Here is a 20,021-nt window from a genome sequence, read left to right as displayed (position 1 = left end):
CAAAAATTTGCTATCGTGGGTAATTTGCTAAATTTTTTCTTTTAAGAAAAATGAGTGCCTGTCACTTTTTTTCCATGGATGAAGAAATGGTGCTCGTTATGTTAGAAGCTATTAATAAAAACAGTTTTGAGCAGAATGAAATGCCCTCAGGCTTATATTAATAGTTGAGTTATGACAAATTGAGAAGAATAGAAAATAAATTAATTCTTCTCATGTGAAAGAGGCTTAGCCACTCTTTAGTGTTATAAGTTGGATGAAGGGCCGCCACAGAGACATGGAAATACACTATATATAATTGGTTTCAAGGACGGAAGGCATGGCAGCTGAATATTTTGCTGAGTACACAGACAAATAAAGGTTTAATTTCTGCACAAATGGTTTGGAAGTGAACATGAAAATACATTATTTACACAGATAGTCAGTTGTCCTTTTTAATAACAATGTTTTGCCCTTACTTTACTAGAGTCTGTTTCTCACTTTCATGGTATATTTAAAATCTGTGTATATGTTAATTTTCTTTTCCAGGGCAAAGTGTGTGGTCTGTGTGGCAACTTTGATGATAAGTCTAACAATGACTTTACAACAAGGAGTGGGCTGCAGGAGACTAATGCTCTGAAGTTTGGGAATTCCTGGAAACAGTCTCCCATGTGCCCAGATGTCACACAAGAGATTAAGCCCTGTGATGTGAAACCACATCGGAAGTCCTGGGCAGAGAAAGAATGCAGCATCATCCAGAGTGAAGTCTTTAAAATTTGTCACTCCAAGGTTTGTAGAGGGCAGTAAGTGATGGGACAGCACAGTGCATTTCTGTTACTGCAGAAGCAGAGAGATCATCAGAAATGAATGAAGAGATGATTTAATAGAGTGATCTTCAATTAAGTCTTCAGTGCAGCTACAGGCGTCAGCACATTTCAGCTAGCCTTAGTCAAAGAAGTTTGAGTATCTGTGGCAATGGGACTGTGTCAGTAGTGGTGCCAGCGCTGGCTGCACAAGCCCATATTCATCACCACAGTTTCACTGCTACTGCTGTGCAAGCTGGCTTTGTAAATCTAGCCTGAATAGGTCTGTGTGTGCTGCAGTTGCACCATCTCTTGTTGAGAGACTGTCAATACTATAAGTTCTGAAAAGCCTTGTGATCATCAGACCTGCCTTCTGACAGAAATACATATTATACTTGAAAGGTGGCTGTTGAAGAGATCACTGGTCCTTGTAATATTCAACCCACAGAAGGGATCTTCTTGAAAACCACTGACATTGTGCTGTTTAGGCTTAACTGCTAGTATTGTGCCTCCAAATTGTCATAGCATACACTATGTCAGGCCACAGCTTCCAGAACATACTATACAGAGAGCACTCCTCTCTATTTCTTGTCTCTTTCCTGAAGTATGGTAATATTAAACAACAGTTTGTTCTTAACTCACAGTGGAAAAGTCACAAAAAATATTAATTTAATTAACTTAGAATCATAGAATCATTGAATCGTTTAGGTTGGAAAAGACCTTTAAGATCATCGAGTCCAACCGTTAACATAGCACTGCCAAGTCCACCACTAAACCATGTCCATAAGTGCCACATCTACACATCTTTTAAGTACCTCCAGGGATGGTGACTCAGCCACTTCCCTGGGCAGCTTGTTCCAATACTAGACAACCCTTTTGGTGAGGAAATTTTTCCCTATATCCAATCTAAACCTCCCCTGGTGCAACTTGAGGCCATTTCCTCTTGCCCTATGGCTTGTTACTTGTGAGAAGAGATCAACACCCACCTCTCTACAACCTCCTTTCAGGTAGTTATAGAGAGCAATAAGGTCTCCCCTCAGCCTCCTTTTCTCTAGGCTAAAAACCCCAGTTCCATCAGCTGCTCCTCATAAAACTTGTTCTCTAGACCCTTCACCAGCTTCGTTGCCCTGTTTTCGACATGCTCCAGCACCTCAATGTCTTGCTTGTAGTGAGGGGCCCAAAACTGAATGCAGTATTCAAGGTGTGGCCTCAGTAGTATCGAGTACAGGGGGATGATCACTTCCCTAGTCCTGCTGGCCACACTATTTTTGATACAAGCCAGGATGCTATTGGCCTTCTTGGCCACCTGGGCCCACTGCTGGCTCATATTCAGCCGGCTGTTGGCCAACACCCCCAGGTCGTTTTCCACAAGGCAGCTTTCCAGCCGCTCTTCCCCAAGCCTGTAGCATTGCATGGGGTTGTTCAATATGTGTTTCTATGTTGATTCCTTCAGCAGCTAAAATCCAGTCTAAGTTTCTCCTCTTGCAGTCCTAAGCAAAAAAGTGGAAATGTTTTGTTAATGTGTCATTGGATAAACTCCAAAAACTGGCAAACAAAAAATTCTCTGCTTCATATTTGCTGTGAAGTGCAGCCTTTCTGCTATTGCTCACCACTTGGTTGGCAAAGCTTGCTGGAAGATGAGATTTTATTGGCATCGATCCAACTTGGTTTTGAGAGCAGTAAAATGGAACTCTGTTAGAAAATGTGGGCACTGCCAAGGACTCCTATTTTATTTTTTCAGTCATAGCAAATTATGAAGGTACTATATTACTTTAAGTCTGTTATTATCCAAAATACATTAATCAGCTTCAAGCCTATAATGTTTGTGATTCAAAGATTCTTAGAAACAATCTCATTCCTGCCCAGCTCAATTCCCATATCTCACGAGATCACTCAAGCTTACTAGTTTGAAAACTAATTTGGAGATGAACTGTGGCATCATTTCTTTCCCCAACAGGTGGACCCAATTCCTTTCTATGAAGCTTGTGTTCACGATGCCTGCTCTTGTGACAGTGGCGGAGATTGTGAGTGCTTCTGTTCTGCAGTTGCTGCATACGCTCAAGAATGTACCAAGGCTCAGGCCTGTGTTTTCTGGAGAACTCCTGATATATGCCGTGAGTAACAGTTAAACACAACTGTATCTTTCTAGCTGCAGTCAGAAAGCCTATCAAATCAATCATTAACACCATCACTGCAAGGTCATGCTGGTTATGCAATGCAATTTATTTTCGCAGCATATCAGGGAATAAATAGAACTAGTAAATTTGTATATTTCTATTATCTTTTACTCAGCCTGGCTCTTTTTCTTTTCCTTTTTCTCTTTCTTTCTCTTTTTCTTTCTCTTTTTCTTTCTCTTTCTCTTTCTCTTTCTCTTTCTCTTTCTCTTTCTCTTTCTCTTTCTCTTTCTCTTTCTCTTTCTCTTTCTCTTTCTCTTTCTCTTTTTCTTTTTCTTTTTCTTTTTCTTTTTCTTTTTCTTTTTCTTTTTCTTTTTCTTTTTCTTTTTCTTTTCTTTTTCTTTTTCTTTTCCTTTTTCTTTTCCTTTTTCTTTTTCTTTTCCTTTTTCTTTTCCTTTTTCTTTTTCTCTTTCTTTTTCTCTTTCTTTCTCTTTCTCTTTTTCTTTCTCTTTCTCTTTTTCTTTTTCTTTTTCTTTCTCTTTTTCTTTTTCTTTCTCTTTCTCTTTCTCTTTCTCTTTCTCTTTCTCTTTCTCTTTCTCTTTCTCTTTCTCTTTCTCTTTCTCTTTCTCTTTCTCTTTCTCTTTCTCTTTCTCTTTCTCTTTTCCTTTCCCTTTCTCTTTTCCTTTCCCTTTCTCTTTTCCTTTCCCTTTCTCTTTTCCTTTCTCCTTTCCTTTCCTTTCCTTTCTCCTTTCCTTTCCTTTCTCCTTTCCTTTCCTTTCTCCTTTCCTTTCCTTTCTCCTTTCCTTTCCTTTCTCCTTTCCTTTCCTTTCTCCTTTCCTTTCCTTTCTCCTTTCCTTTCCTTTCTCCTTTCCTTTCCTTTCTCCTTTCCTTTCCTTTCTCCTTTCCTTTCCTTTCTCCTTTCCTTTCCTTTCCTTTCTCCTTTCCTTTCCTTTCCTTTCCTTTCCTTTCCTTTCCTTTCCTTTCCTTTCCTTTCCTTTCCTTTCCTTTCCTTTCCTTTCCTTTCCTTTCCTTTCCTTTCCTTTCCTTTCCTTTCCTTTCCTTTCCTTTCCTTTCCTTTCCTTTCCTTTCCTTTCCTTTCCTTTCCTTTCCTTTCCTTTCCTTTCCTTTCCTTTCCTTTCCTTTCCTTTCCTTTCCTTTCCTTTCCTTTCCTCTCTTTTTTTTTTTTTTTTAATTAAGGCTAGGTTTCAAGTCATCCTTCCATTTTGCTTGATAACTGGTGAACTGCAACTCCTGATATCTTTCTCCTCTCTTATTTTTTCAAATTATTCAGAATTTGATTTTAGCAAAAGTGTATAGAAGTACTCCTGTGTAGATGAACCTAATCAGTATTGAATATATTAAGCCATGTCCATTAGTGGTGCTAATGATCATACCACTATGTAATAAAATAATGTAAAATAATATTTAAATTAATATTTCCCCAAAATGTGCTCATAACAAAATTTAGAGATTCTAAGTGGCAGAAATGTAAAATTTTTTAATTTAAAAAAATCATTCTGATTCAGAATTAAGGCTACATGTAGTTTTTAAGTGTAAGAAGTCAGTGAAACAGAAGTTATAAGTTTCAGTCAGCTCTGACATAGAAGTTTACAAAAGCTCCTTCCATTGTCCATAGTCATCTAAGCTGAATTCTGTTTTAAGTTGTATCCATAATGTCTCACATGGTTGCTCTTGGCCTGTTGGAGGTGACTCTCAGCCCATGTGACACAGCAAGGCAGAACTATTTTGAATATACTGCAAGAGTTTTTAGGAGTTTGCTAGTAGCTAGGGAAGAAAAATACTCTCAGAAATTCACCTTTAATTTTAAATAAATTAAAAAAAATATTGTGGTTTGAATCAAACATTTTCACCCTGCAGCTTGAGTGTTTAATATGAAAATCTTAGGCCCCAGAGTTTTGACCCCAAATTTTGATGTACCCTATGTTTAAGGATAGTAGAAGACAGTCCAGGTCCTATACCTCAAGAGAAATTTTGCTGGCTTTACATGTAGATTCATTTAGCTTGTACCTTTAAAGACCTGATCAAAGCTGCATTCTAGCAACCATGTTTTTAATCAGCTTCTCTTTTTTTCTTATCAGCAATATTTTGTGACTACTACAACCCTCGTAATGAGTGTGACTGGCACTATGAGCCTTGTGGCAGTAATATCATGACCTGCAGGATGATTAATAATGTCAGCACCAACTTTTCAGTACCATATCTGGAAGGTAATAAATACCTTGCCATTTTTGTATTTTATTTCATATAACTTTGTCCAGGTATCATTTAATGAATATGGAATAGTCAGTTAGTTTGACAAGATGTTTCTAAATCTGTTATATTGAATTTGTGTCCAGTCTTACATAAATGTTTCCTATAATGTAATTTATTATTTATTAACATCAGTGGGTGATAGTTACATTGCTGTCAGCCATAAAACTAGGTCTCTGCTTGGATAATATCCTGAAACACACAAGATTATCACACCATTGTTATTTTGCATCCCATCCTAAGGGCATTTCAAGAGAAGGAAAACCAAATTTTACATGGCAAAGAAGCAAGTTACTGATAGTTGGGGTTTTTTAACCTTATTCTTTATGCATCAGATCCATCTTGACTTTATTAGATTAATGTGCAGCATCCTCCTATCTTTACAATGGAAAATATCTTTGATATCAGACACACTGATGCTGCTATATATTGGATTGTTAACGGAGACCACAAAATGTCAGAGGGCTACTGGGGGCTACCTCCATTTTTAGTGTATTTCATTTGTAGTTTTTGTTTAGGCTTTAAGACCAAGATGTGACGCTAAAACAGGTTATTCTGCATTCCATCCCACTTAGAGGATGCACAAGCCATTTAAGTCCCATTGAACCCCTCAAAGTATGTAGAGATATGATATTAGTAGGTGAAAGTCCTTGTGCTTGATAACCAAAAAGGAATTTCATGTTATGGAGACTGCAATGATCCAAGAATGTGAATGACTTTACAAATATCTTCTGTTTTACCACATGATAAAGTTGGAAAAAAACAGCCATGTTTTTGGCCACACAGTCTTTTTGGTCTGGACTGGACAAAGTTATCTCCAGTGTACGGATTGGAAAGAACTGCCCAGAGTTTGACTTTGCTATTTTAATCCTTGAACTGCTGGTGACACAACAAAAAAAAAAAACCCAAACCTAACCAAAATATATATAAAAAAAAAGTCAAATCTATGTTTTGAAATAGATTGTCTCAGATTATTAGAAAGATTTGGAAAGTGTCAGAAGGTCCATTATTATATATCCAATTATCTTTCTAAATTAGTTTTGTTTTTTATCTTCAGTGGAAATATAGAGCACACTTACTTTTGTTAGGACATCTTTAGTACAGTCTGGCAGTGTGAAGTGATTTTGAAGTACCAGTTAATTACATGGTCATTCAGTTTATAGGCTATTTAGAACTCCAGTACAGTATAAAGAGGACTTTATGTAATTAAGAATTGGATTTTATGAGAGTTTATTTGGAAGCAGGACACAATAATTTTTTAAAAAGTGTATTTACATGAAAAATGCAATGAGAATTGACAGACAATTAATCCCTTGCAGGTGGGGTTTGCATCACTGGCCAAGGGTATGGAAAAATGCAGATAAATTATCTGTTTGGGGTAGAGATACCTGGTCTATTAAAGGCACATAAACAAGGTCTAATGTTCCAATAAATGTAGTGAAAAATCTGTTTGTTAATGAATCCACTTCCATATTCTTCAGAAAAGTATTATTGATATAGTGATCACATTTCAATATCTGTAGAAAAATTGGGATGTTTCTTTGTCTTAAAATTACTAGCTGCCCATAGAAATCAATATAAACTAGGGGTTTCTCCAAGATCTTGAACTAGGAAAAAACAAATTCACTAGTTTTCATGACTAAACTTTTACTTAATCCTCCTCACCCCAGTATTATCAATGAGAATTGTTTGATTTAGGTCTTTTGGAAAGACTAATTGTCCAAGGCTTAATTTGAATTAGAAATTTTCAATTTCTCTCACTATGCTTGATTCAGTGAGAATCATTTACCTTCAAAAGGTGTCCTGTCACTGAGTTAACTCTTTATACTTTTTCTTCATCCTGTATACTGTTCTACTTGTCATCAACAGGTTGTTACCCCAGATGCCCGAAGGACAAGCCTGTTTATAATGAAGAGACAAAGGAATGTGTACCTGAAGATCAATGTTGGTGTTACATCAATGGAACTAATGTTCCCCCTGGGAACGAAATACCCACAGAAGAGAACTGTACAAAATGGTATATAAAAAAATGCAAAAACATTTGCAGTAATTCAGGAAAGAATGTGTGTATGCTGAGCCCCTCATTTACTTTACTGGGCCTCAAGCAAATAGAGATGCACCTTCAACTGAAGAGCTGGTATATTCTAGCCTTTATCTATAAAAATCAGAGGAACAATGCTGTTTATTCCAGTTGAGACTCAAACTAAAAAAATGCTGCACTTACAATATGTATAGATTCTAAACTTTTCATTCATAATTTTCCAAACCCATAATAATCTAGATTTCAGGTTGATAGTGTTGTTATAATGAGTGTATTAGCAAATTCATTAAATATACTCTTTGAAGTGTCATAAATGATATAATGGCATGAAACCTGGCTGTGTCTCTAGAACAACCTTTTGATTCTCATGGGTCTTTGGGAAGAGAGGGGCTACTCTGTTTTGCATTCTCACTTAAAATGGGGATTTCAAAATCACTGTAATCTGAAATGATCTGTACTAGCCTTGTGAGACAGTTGAGTCCTAACTGCTCATTCCTAGAGACTTACTAATGATAGCACTGACATCTATGACTCCACATGATGACCAGAGACAAAAAAACCCTGATCTAGCTATAAGTTCACTGCTCTGAAAAACAGTTATTATTGCACTATTGCAACTTGCAACACAAAGCGGTTCATGATAGTTTTAAGATGTTGTACTTAAAGAATGAAAGTGATGACTTAGTTTGAATGAAATAATTATAGGCAATATTGGAAAATATTACACCCAGAAAAATAACCAGTAGTATGAATGAAGATCAAGTAACAAATTTCTATGTTTCTGTGCTCTTGGCTCTGCTAACAGGTGCCATAAAACATCTGCAACATTTTAATTTTTGAAAATTTTGCTTTTAGTGTCTGTGGCCCCTCAGGATCCATACAGTGTACACCGATCCCAGGTAAATAAAGTTTAGGTTTTTCTACAAATAAAAATAAAAAAATGCATAGAACTGCTATGTCTGCCTCTACAAAAGACTTAGTACTGATTTGGAATAATTCTTTTCAGTGCAAGTGAAAGTTATGGCCAAAGAAAATTGGACAGTGCTTTTGTTGAACCTTGTTGTTAGTACTTCTTGTTCAGCCTTGTTCTCATGTCCCTTTATTCTTTCTCCCCCTGTCCCTTATCCAAACTAATGGATTTCATTGCAAGAGTTTGCACTCCCAGAACAGGTAGTATTATAGGAAAGTGTCAGATAGTAAATTGCAGTTGTTATTTCTCTCTGAACATTTTAAAACCTGGTTTGTAAGTCTGTTCTTCCAAGTGTTTTATGCAGGGCTTTATTAAAGATACTTTAAAGTTCCTCTAAATGCAAAGATAAATTAGTGCAATGTGTTAGGTCTAAGCTCCAGGTATAGCTCTGAAAGGAGCATGCATGACTCATGTAAATGCTTACTTGTCCGTAAGTATTTTGCCTTTGTCTCTTACCTGGTAGTAGAAAAATTGCACAGTAAAGCTCTTTCTTGCAGGGTGCCCTTGTGTCATCAATGGAACAAGTTATGAAGTGGGTGAAACTGTGGCACAAATACAGGATGGCAACATATGTATAACATACGTTTGTGCAGCAAATGGTTCTATAGTTGTTGGAAGTATTTATCCTTGTCCAACATCTATTTCACCTACAACCATTTCAACCTTATCTCCTACCAGTACTCTTACCACCACAGGTAAATCTTCAACAGAGATGTGCGTATAAAAATTATTTTCTTTAAGGAAAATACTTTAAAGATAGAATGTACAACTATATGGGCTTATAGTTCACACAGATAGAGCAATACTTATGAATAGTTTTATCACACTACACTAAAAAGATTTTTAACATTTTGAGTTGATTTACTTCTCATGGAAGAAATTGTAACTATAAATGTATAGGGTGTCTCCCTAATTCTGAAAAAAATGTTAGCATCTCAATACCCTGCTGGGATAGTAGAAATTGTCTCAGTAGTCTCAGGAAAAAAAAAAAAAAAAAAAAGATATTTAAAACTACTATTATATTTTTTCCTAAAGCTTGAAGATGATGGAGTAATCTTTTTTTTCTATTTCAGTTACCATTACAAGACCACCAGTAACTACAAGTAAGTTTTAAATAGAAAAATAAGTTGTTAAAAAAATGTCAAAGGAACATTTAAAGGAAGGGTAAATTAAAGACAGCCACTACAGAAAAATATATTTAAACCAAAAATAAATAATTTTTTAAAATTGCAAAAATGTGATAAGAGGGAAGAAAGACCTTTAAAGGCTTCAGCCTGGTGATTTTATTTTGATATGAAGCTTTCTGTTGAAAAACCTGGTAATATAGAACCAATTTTAAAACTCTTTTCTCTTGGAAAAATGACAAGTTGCAATGCATTGCTCTAGTCATTAAAGGAATAGAATACAAAATTAATCTTCTCAGAATGTTCTCAGTAAGCTCAGATGCTGAATCTCTGTCTTTTCTTGCAGCTCCATGCTTTGGATTAATCTGTAATTGGACTGAGTGGTTTGATGTTAGTAAACCTGAAGAAGGTGGTGGTGACTATGAAACCTATGAAGCAATAAGAAATGAACATGGAAACAAAATATGTAAAGCTCCTGAAGAAATTGAATGCAGGGCTAAAGATAAACCCGACATAAGCTTAGAGGAACTTGGCCAGAAAGTAGAGTGTAATGTTACATATGGACTAATCTGTAAAAATGAGGAGCAAGACCCAACAATGTGGCAACTTTGTTATAATTATGAAATCAGGGTAAACTGTTGTGAGTTGCGTGACATTTCTTGTGAGACTACAAGTACACTAAGTCCAACACCAACTGCAACTTCAACCACCACCAGCACAACAGTACCTATCACCACTACAACCAGGCAGCCAACAGCAATTACCACCACGCCCACACCCACCCCAACCATCACAAGTGAATTCACACCATCAGTCACCACCCCAGTAACTCCAACCTCTCCAGGTATTTAGCAGACCAATACTCTTTGCTCTTGCTTTGCCATAGGAGAAATAAAGGGCTGTCGGCTACTAAAGGCATGTCATCTCCATAGCAGATATTGAGCTGGCAGGAAGCCTTACTTATGCTGGTTTGGAGCTCTATCCTCCTGCTAGGGAGCAGATTCCCAGAAGGACCTGTTGTGTGAGATTAGAGTAGGCCTTGAGTTAGAGTACCACCATAAAAAGGCATTGGCTGGGTGGGGGTCTGCAGAATTCCTTCCCTTTCTCCTCCTGCTTTCCCTGTCAGTGCTAACGTTTGCCTGGGATTATAGATCTATGGAGGAAGGATTCCCCTGGCAGGCTTTCAGGAACAGTTGCACTCCGCAGGCTGCTGCTTGCTGTGAACTGTGGTCTTTGGCTCCTAAGATCCACTAGTACTCTGTGAACGTCTTCATCAGGCTGACATTGCACCAAAGGGAAATTACATGACAATCAGGCAGGAACATATCCCTGTGCAACACTTCCTTCCCAGACCAAAGCTTTCCCTCTCAGTTCTTGCTCCATGAGATAGAGAGGTGTTCTAAGTAATAGAGAGGTGTTCTAAGTAATAAGGCAGAGACAGAAAGCCTCACAGAGCCTTACTCCTCCTCATGTCTTACCTATTGGAAGGTATTTTCTATTTAATGAGAAGCGCATTACAGCAACATCCCTAGGCTCTTTGCTAGGAAAGGATTGTCATGACCCTATCTGTGCACTGATTTGGAACTAGTCTGCTTTCTGGGACCAGAAAGGAATGCCTAGTGATACAGGCCTTTGCTGTGGTGAGAGTGAGTGACTACTATAGGTTTGTGGCAGCTGCCTAACACGTAACTTCTGTTCAGTACATATTGTGTCCCACTCATGCATCTTGCACCTTTGTCTATTTTCTCTGTCCCTGCTGTTTTTAACAGCCCCACCTTCGTCCACAACGAGCACAGTGTCCCCTCCACCTGTATCGACAACCGCTCCCACGCCAACGTCATCGGAGCCTCCCAGCAGCACTGCCACCACCACGATGCCCCCCAGCAGCACCACCAGCAGCACCCCATGGACAACGACAACTGTTCCTGGCACATCAGCATCCACCCCAAATACTACAAGTACGTTCCCAACACCAGCAATAATCACCAAAACCTCGGAGCCTCCAGCTTCAGAACCAATAAGTAATTCTCTGGCTGTGTTGTCATTTGTTGCCTTGCTATAAGAGAAATCAAGGTTTATTGGCAGCTTAACGTATGTCTTAATTTTGTACTCTGAGGGAGTATAGTTGATGTACCTTTCCAAAAAAATCATAGAATCATAGAGTAGTTTGGATTGGAAAGGACCTTTTCAAAGATCTTTTAGTCCAACGCCCCTGGTATGGGCAGGGACATCTTTTACTGTGTCAGGTTGCTCAGAGCCCCATTCAACCTGGCCTTGAATGCTTCCAATGACTGGGCATCCACAACTTCTCTGGGAAACCTGTTCCAGTGTCTCACCACCCTCATAATAAAAAATTTCTTCCTTATGTCCAATCTAAACCTACCCCCTTTCAGTTTAAAACCGTTGCCCCTTGGGCTGTAACTAAGGCTGTGGTGAAAAGTCTCTCTCTCTGTCTTTCTTATAGGCCCCCTTCAGGTATTGAAAGGCCGCAATAAGGTCTCCCCGGAGCCTTCTCCTCTCCCAGCTGAACAACCCCAACTCCCTCAGCCTCTCTTCACAGGCGAGGTGTTCTAGCCCTGTGATCATTTTTGTGGCCCTCCTCTGGGCCCGCTCAAACAGTTTCATGTCTTTCTTGTACTGGGGACCCCAGAGCTGGATGTGGTACTCCAGGTGGGGTCTCATGAGAGTGGAGTAGAGCGGGTCCTGTACTGAGCTCTCCATTTAGGAGGGAGAGTGCGGAACGTGTTTCTGGTTCTCGGTTCCGTTCCTTTGATTATCAGGAACATTAGGAGTTTTTTCATCCTGGTGCCTCTGCCCAGCTTAGGCAGATACTGAACTGACGGGAAGTCTTGCTTTTGCTGCTGTTGGACCTCGTCCTTCCGCTGGAGAGAATGAACTCAGCGGGACCCATGGTGTGCAATGGGAGTGAGGCTTGGTTTTGTGGCACTGTCATTTCAGGCGCTGTTTGGGCACAGCTGTGCAGACTTTATTCCCTTTCTTCTCTGGCATTGCCTCTGTGGCCATCGCTGCCACTCACCTGCAGTTCTGGCTGTAGGAAGCTTCAAAGGTTTTCCCCTGCAGGGTTTGGGGAAAGGTTTCAGACCGTGGGTTGCCCCTTGCTACAGACCAAAGCTCTAGGCAGCCGGGTTCTCTCAGCGTTCCCATGAGCATTGTTCTCCAGCGATCCGCACGCTTCTGGGGAGTAAGCTGACGTTTTGGCAGCAGTGTGTGTCCTGTGCCTGCTTCCTTTGTGGTCATGACCCTTCCTGGTGTTTGGTTTCTCCCTGAGACAGTGAGGTGGTATGAGTGGCATGAGAAGGTGAGAGTGGCAGGAGTCCCTGCTTAGTCCTGCTCCACCTCATGTGTTGCCCTTATGTGGTTTTTGCACACGAGAAGCCCAATAGAGCAATGCGCCCTTGCTGTGGGAGGGAGACACACATAGCCCGGCAGTGCCTGTGTCCTGATTTGGCCGTAGTGTGCTTTGTAGGGCAAAGAAGGGGAGGCCTGCCCACACAAGTGAGCTTTGTTGTGGCCAGGGTTGACTGACTGATATAGCAACGCCCGAGGGGCACCCTTGTGTGCAGTGGACGCCCAGAGCACCACCCATGAGTGTGCTGGTGCCCTGGCTTGTTGTCTCTGTTCCAGCTGTTTCTAATTGTTCCTCTTGTTGTTCTCCCCCAGTCTGTGACTGCATCTGGACGGACTGGATTGATGTGAGTTACCCAAATAGTTCCGACAGAAACAGTGGTGACTATGAAACCTTTGAGAATATTTGGAAGAACAGCTCCTCCTGGGTCTGCATGAAAGCTGAGAATATTTCATGCAGAGCAAAGCGATACCCTGATATTCCCATTGCAGATTTAGGGCAGAAGGTGGAATGCAATGTTGAAACAGGGCTCATCTGTAACAATCGCGATCAGTCCATAGGAGGTATGATACCGATGCCAGTGTGCCTCAATTACGAGATCAGTGTCTGCTGCATCCCCAACGTACCAGAGTGTATTACAAGTACCACCACGAGCACCACAACAGCCCCACCTTCGTCCACAATGAGCACAGTGTCCCCTCCACCTGTATTGACAACCGCTCCCACGCCAACGTCATCGGAGCCTCCCAGCAGCACTGCCACCACCACGATGCCCCCCAGCAGCACCACCAGCAGCACCCCATGGACAACGACAACTGTTCCTGGCACATCAGCATCCACCCCAACTACTGCAAGCACGTTCCCAACACCAGCAATAATCACCAAAACCTCGGAGCCTCCAGCTTCAGAACCAATAAGTAATTCTCTGGCTGTGTTGTCATTTGTTGCCTTGCTATAAGAGAAATCAAGGTTTATTGGCAGCTTAACGTATGTCTTAATTTTGTACTCTGAGGGAGTATAGTTGATGTGCCTTTCCAAAAAAATCATAGAATCATAGAGTAGTTTGGATTGGAAAGGACCTTTTCAAAGATCTTTTAGTCCAACGCCCCTGGTATGGGCAGGGACATCTTTTACTGTGTCAGGTTGCTCAGAGCCCCATTCAACCTGGCCTTGAATGCTTCCAGTGACTGGGCATCCACAACTTCTCTGGGAAACCTGTTCCAGTGTCTCACCACCCTCATAATAAAAAATTTCTTCCTTATGTCCAATCTAAACCTACCCCCTTTCAGTTTAAAACCATTGCCCCTTGGGCTGTAACTAAGGCTGTGGTGAAAAGTCTCTCTCTCTGTCTTTCTTATAAGCCCCCTTCAGGTATTGAAAGGCCGCAATAAGGTCTCCCCGGAGCCTTCTCCTCTCCCAGCTGAACAACCCCAACTCCCTCAGCCTCTCTTCACAGGCGAGGTGTTCTAGCCCTGTGATCATTTTTGTGGCCCTCCTCTGGGCCCGCTCAGTTTCATGTCTTTCTTGTACTGGGGACCCCAGAGCTGGATGTGGTACTCCAGGTGGGGTCTCATGAGAGTGGAGTAGAGCGGGTCCTGTACTGAGCTCTCCATTTAGGAGGGAGAGTGCGGAACGTGTTTCTGGTTCTCGGTTCCGTTCCTTTGATTATCAGGAACATTAGGAGTTTTTTCATCCTGGTGCCTCTGCCCAGCTTAGGCAGATACTGAACTGACGGGAAGTCTTGCTTTTGCTGCTGTTGGACCTCGTCCTTCCGCTGGAGAGAATGAACTCAGCGGGACCCATGGTGTGCAATGGGAGTGAGGCTTGGTTTTGTGGCACTGTCATTTCAGGCGCTGTTTGGGCACAGCTGTGCAGACTTTATTCCCTTTCTTCTCTGGCATTGCCTCTGTGGCCATCGCTGCCACTCACCTGCAGTTCTGGCTGTAGGAAGCTTCAAAGGTTTTCCCCTGCAGGGTTTGGGGAAAGGTTTCAGACCGTGGGTTGCCCCTTGCTACAGACCAAAGCTCTAGGCAGCCGGGTTCTCTCAGCGTTCCCATGAGCAATGTTCTCCAGCTTACTCCGCGCTGCTGGGAAGCAAGCTAATGTTTCGGCATCAATGTGAGACCCCCTAACAACCCAGTGTATCTGCCTCTGTGACAGTACACCGTCTGTTCCTGTATTTCCTTTTGAACATGAAAGAGTTTGCCTGTCCTCAACCAAACGTGAATTAATTTTAGTTGAAGGACTGTCCTTGTGGAATGTGTGGGCAGAAGCAGCATATCTTACTTCCTCCTATCCTCCAGCATTCTGACTGCACTCTTATTATATACGCAGTGCTTCTCTGTCTACCGTGTGTCTCTTACATCATGCTGTAAAAGCACAAACAGATGGCTCTGAGGCTGGCCTCTGAGCATTGTGAACAATTTATAAAATACTAAGCAACAACTATTTTAAGTGGCCTGCATTATGTCCCATAATGAACACTGGCTTGGTCATGTGAGAACGAAAAAGCAGAAAAGTGAATCTGAGGTTCCTAGCATGCCAAAATAGCTTGTGGGTGAGTTGTCTTAAAGGTCTGGGAGTTAGGTATGGAATACAGATTACTCCAGCAACTGCTCAGTTTTAGTAGAATCAAATGACTCTGAGCATAATCAATGCTGGTACGAACATGCCACATGAAGTAACACAGGGAACAGTGGCCTATCCATAGAATATAGCACAACAGCAATACAGAATTAACCAAAGAGTTCACTGATCAACTCAATGAATTCCGCTGGATTTAGGACTGCTGAACTCTTCTCTGCAGTATAAAGTTTTAACACTAGAGCTGTTCCATCTGACATTGATCGTTCATAAAGTATTTACATCAATGACTCACATGCAAATTGTAGCAGATTTTTTAATAATCCCTCTGATGTGCAAAAGGCATTAATAAAACAGTTTCTGATTTATTCCTATCTAAATACCGTATGTTTAGGTTCATTGAATTTCATCTGCTTATTAGAAAATGAAATAAAATTACTAAAAAATGCAACTTGCGTACTTAACATAAAATACTGTGTTTTCTCCCTGTCTTAAAGAGAATACAACACCTGAATCACAAACACCAACAAAGATGAGTACTACAGTTACTCCTTCAGCTACACCACTGCCAACAACTAGAACGACAGAAATAGAAAGTACAGTGTCTGCGATAGGCACCACTAATCAACAGTCAACACCATCGCTATCAACAAGCCCACCGACAGCCACCACCTCTGGAGTCACTGAAACAGGATCAACCACCAAAACCACCACCTCGGGCCCCACACACTCACGACCCACTCCTCACAGCACCACAATAGTAACGGAAACATCTAGCCACGAGACCACTACCACCGGGACCGGGAGCCCTCCAACAGGATCACCTACCACCACCGTCAGCACCACAACCTCAGGATCATCCTCCACAGAGTCTACAGCCAGCACTACTGTATCACCACCATCAGTGTCCACAAGCCCACCGACAGCCACCACCTCTGGAGTCACTGAAACAAGATCGACCACCAAAACCACCACCTCGGGCCCCACACCCTCACGACCCACTCCTCACAGCACCACAATAGTAACGGAAACATCTAGCCACGAGACCACTACCACCAGGACCGGGAGCCCACCAACAGGATCATCTACCACCACCGTCAGCACCACAACCTCAGGAGCATCCTCTCCAGAGTCTACAGCCAGCACTACTGTATCACCACCATCCATGTCCACAAGCCCACTGACAGGCACCACCTCTGGAGTCACTGAAACAAGATCAACCACCAAAACCACCACCTCGGGCCCCACACACTCACGACCCACTCCTCACAGCACCACAATAGTAACGGAAACATCTAGCCACGAGACCACTACCATCGGGACCGGGAGCCCTCCAACAGGATCACCTACCACCACCGTCAGCACCACAACCTCAGGAGCATCCTCTCCAGAGTCTACAGCCAGCACTACTGTGTCACCACCATCAGTGTCCACAAGCCCACCGACAGCCACCACCTCTGGAGTCACTGAAACAGGATCGACCACCAAAACCACCACCTCGGGCCCCACACCCTCACGACCCACTCCTCACAGCACCACAATAGTAACGGAAACATCTAGCCACGAGACCACTACCACCGGGACCGGGAGCCCTCCAACAGGATCACCTACCACCACCGTCAGCACCACAACCTCAGGAGCATCCTCTCCAGAGTCTACAGCCAGCACTACTGTATCACCACCATCAGTGTCCACAAGCCCACTGACAGCCACCACCTCTGGAGTCACTGAAACAGGATCAACCACCAAAACCACCACCTCGGGCCCCACACCCTCACGACCCACTCCTCACAGCACCACAATAGTAACGGAAACATCTAGCCACGAGACCACTACCACCGGGACCGGGAGCCCTCCAACAGGATCACCTACCACCACCGTCAGCACCACAACCTCAGGAGCATCCTCTCCAGAGTCTACAGCCAGCACTACTGTATCACCACCATCCGTGTCCACAAGCCCACCGACAGCCACCACCTCTGGAGTCACTGAAACAGGATCGACCACCAAAACCACCACCTCGGGCCCCACACCCTCGCGACCCACTCCTCACAGCACCACAATAGTAACGGAAACATCTAGCCATGAGACCACTACCACCGGGACTGGGAGCCCTCCAACAGGATCACCTACCACCACCGTCAGCACCACAACCTCAGGAGCATCCTCTCCAGAGTCTACAGCCAGCACTACTGTATCACCACCATCCGTGTCCACAAGCCCACCGACAGCCACCACCTCTGGAGTCACTGAAACAAGATCGACCACCAAAACCACCACCTCGGGCCCCACACACTCACGACCCACTCCTCACAGCACCACAATAGTAACGGAAACATCTAGCCACGAGACCACTACCATCGGGACCGGGAGCCCTCCAACAGGATCACCTACCACCACCGTCAGCACCACAACCTCAGGAGCATCCTCCTCAGAGTCTACAGCCAGCACTACTGTGTCACCACCATCAGTGTCCACAAGCCCACTGACAGCCACCACCTCTGGAGTCACTGAAACAGGATCGACCACCAAAACCACCACCTCGGGCCCCACACACTCACGACCCACTCCTCACAGCACCACAATAGTAACGGAAACATCTAGCCACGAGACCACTACCATCGGGACCGGGAGCCCTCCAACAGGATCACCTACCACCACCGTCAGCACCACAACCTCAGGAGCATCCTCTCCAGAGTCTACAGCCAGCACTACTGTGTCACCACCATCAGTGTCCACAAGCCCACTGACAGCCACCACCTCTGGAGTCACTGAAACAGGATTGACCACCAAAACCACCACCTCGGGCCCCACACCCTCACGACCCACTCCTCACAGCACCACAATAGTAACGGAAACATCTAGCCACGAGACCACTACCACCGGGACTGGGAGCCCTCCAACAGGATCACCTACCACCACCGTCAGCACCACAACCTCAGGAGCATCCTCTCCAGAGTCTACAGCCAGCACTACTGTGTCACCACCATCCGTGTCCACAAGCCCACCGACAGCCACCACCTCTGGAGTCACTGAAACAGGATTGACCACCAAAACCACCACCTCGGGCCCCACACCCTCACGACCCACTCCTCACAGCACCACAATAGTAACGGAAACATCTAGCCACGAGACCACTACCACCGGGACCGGGAGCCCTCCAACAGGATCACCTACCACCACCGTCAGCACCACAACCTCAGGAGCATCCTCTCCAGAGTCTACAGCCAGCACTACTGTATCACCACCATCCGTGTCCACAAGCCCACCGACAGCCACCACCTCTGGAGTCACTGAAACAAGATCGACCACCAAAACCACCACCTCGGGCCCCACACCCTCACGACCCACTCCTCACAGCACCACAATAGTAACGGAAACATCTAGCCACGAGACCACTACCATCGGGACTGGGAGCCCTCCAACAGGATCACCTACCACCACCGTCAGCACCACAACCTCAGGAGCATCCTCTCCAGAGTCTACAGCCAGCACTACTGTATCACCACCATCCGTGTCCACAAGCCCACCGACAGCCACCACCTCTGGAGTCACTGAAACAGGATCGACCACCAAAACCACCACCTCGGGCCCCACACCCTCACGACCCACTCCTCACAGCACCACAATAGTAACGGAAACATCTAGCCACGAGACCACTACCATCGGGACCGGGAGCCCTCCAACAGGATCACCTACCACCACCGTCAGCACCACAACCTCAGGAGCATCCTCTCCAGAGTCTACAGCCAGCACTACTGTATCACCACCATCCGTGTCCACAAGCCCACCGACAGCCACCACCTCTGGAGTCACTGAAACAGGATCGACCACCAAAACCACCACCTCGGGCCCCACACCCTCACGACCCACTCCTCACAGCACCACAATAGTAACGGAAACATCTAGCCACGAGACCACTACCACCGGGACCGGGAGTCCTCCAACAGGATCACCTACCACCACTGTCAGCACCACAACCTCAGGAGCATCCTCTCCAGAGTCTACAGCCAGCACTACTGTATCACCACCATCAGTGTCCACAAGCCCACCAACAGCCACCACCTCTGGAGTCACTGAAACCGGATCGACTACCGCCTCGGGCCCCACACCCTCACGACCCACTCCTCACAGCACCACAATAGTAACAGAAACTGGTAGCCCACTGACAACCACTGCAACTCACAGTACTCCAACAAGATCAACTGCCATCACCGCCACCACGACTTCAGGACTATCTTCCCCGGAATCTACTTCTAGCACTACTGTATCTCTGCCATCAGTATCAACCAGCCCCACGTCAGTCAGCACCTCTGGTACAACTCCAACAGAATCTTTTACCAGCACTTCAGGAACAACCTCTAGTAATTTTACCTCAATCACTGCAACCACCACCACCACCACCTCAGAAATTTTTTCCCCTGGCTCAACTAGTACTTCTGGGCCAACTGCAACATCAAGTGCAGTCACCATTGCAGGAAGTTCTACGTATAGTACAGTTACTCCACTCAGTGCTTCAGGTTCAACTACAAGTCCACTACTAACCACTCCTGGAAGAAATTGTTCTATTTTACCTAATGAATCTTACGCGGTGAGTAGACTTCATGAGGTTTTTTGGCATTCTACTTTGGATGGAGACTAGGCACATCATTTCAATGTTAGTAACATACATAGTAGGTATTAATCTGGACAGGAAAGGAAGTATCAGTCCATTCTATTTCCTTCTGTTTTCTTGGGTATCAGCAAGACTTCCAATGATATTTCGTTTGATA

General features: G+C 43.7%; 1 protein-coding gene across 1 annotated transcript in view; it reads left to right on the top strand.

Moving 5' to 3' along the window:
• The window catches only part of LOC140653142 (mucin-2-like), a 52,969-nt gene that overhangs the window by 20,535 nt on the left and 12,413 nt on the right, over nucleotides 1-20,021 (top strand). The window contains exons 23-33 of the mRNA XM_072864867.1: nucleotides 526-765; nucleotides 2,737-2,893; nucleotides 4,993-5,121; nucleotides 7,034-7,181; nucleotides 8,061-8,104; nucleotides 8,673-8,870; nucleotides 9,249-9,278; nucleotides 9,646-10,143; nucleotides 11,096-11,324; nucleotides 12,982-13,583; nucleotides 15,747-19,840. Of these exons, the coding sequence (XP_072720968.1) occupies nucleotides 526-765; nucleotides 2,737-2,893; nucleotides 4,993-5,121; nucleotides 7,034-7,181; nucleotides 8,061-8,104; nucleotides 8,673-8,870; nucleotides 9,249-9,278; nucleotides 9,646-10,143; nucleotides 11,096-11,324; nucleotides 12,982-13,583; nucleotides 15,747-19,840 (6,369 nt within the window). The remainder of the gene's footprint in view (nucleotides 1-525; nucleotides 766-2,736; nucleotides 2,894-4,992; nucleotides 5,122-7,033; nucleotides 7,182-8,060; nucleotides 8,105-8,672; nucleotides 8,871-9,248; nucleotides 9,279-9,645; nucleotides 10,144-11,095; nucleotides 11,325-12,981; nucleotides 13,584-15,746; nucleotides 19,841-20,021) is intronic.

The sequence above is a fragment of the Ciconia boyciana genome, chromosome 6, assembly GCF_034638445.1.
Source record: "Ciconia boyciana chromosome 6, ASM3463844v1, whole genome shotgun sequence".
NCBI classification, from domain to species: Eukaryota; Metazoa; Chordata; class Aves; order Ciconiiformes; family Ciconiidae; genus Ciconia; species Ciconia boyciana.
The sequence above is the reverse complement of the archived record's forward strand: the minus strand, read 5'-3'. Positions and strand labels throughout refer to the sequence as shown.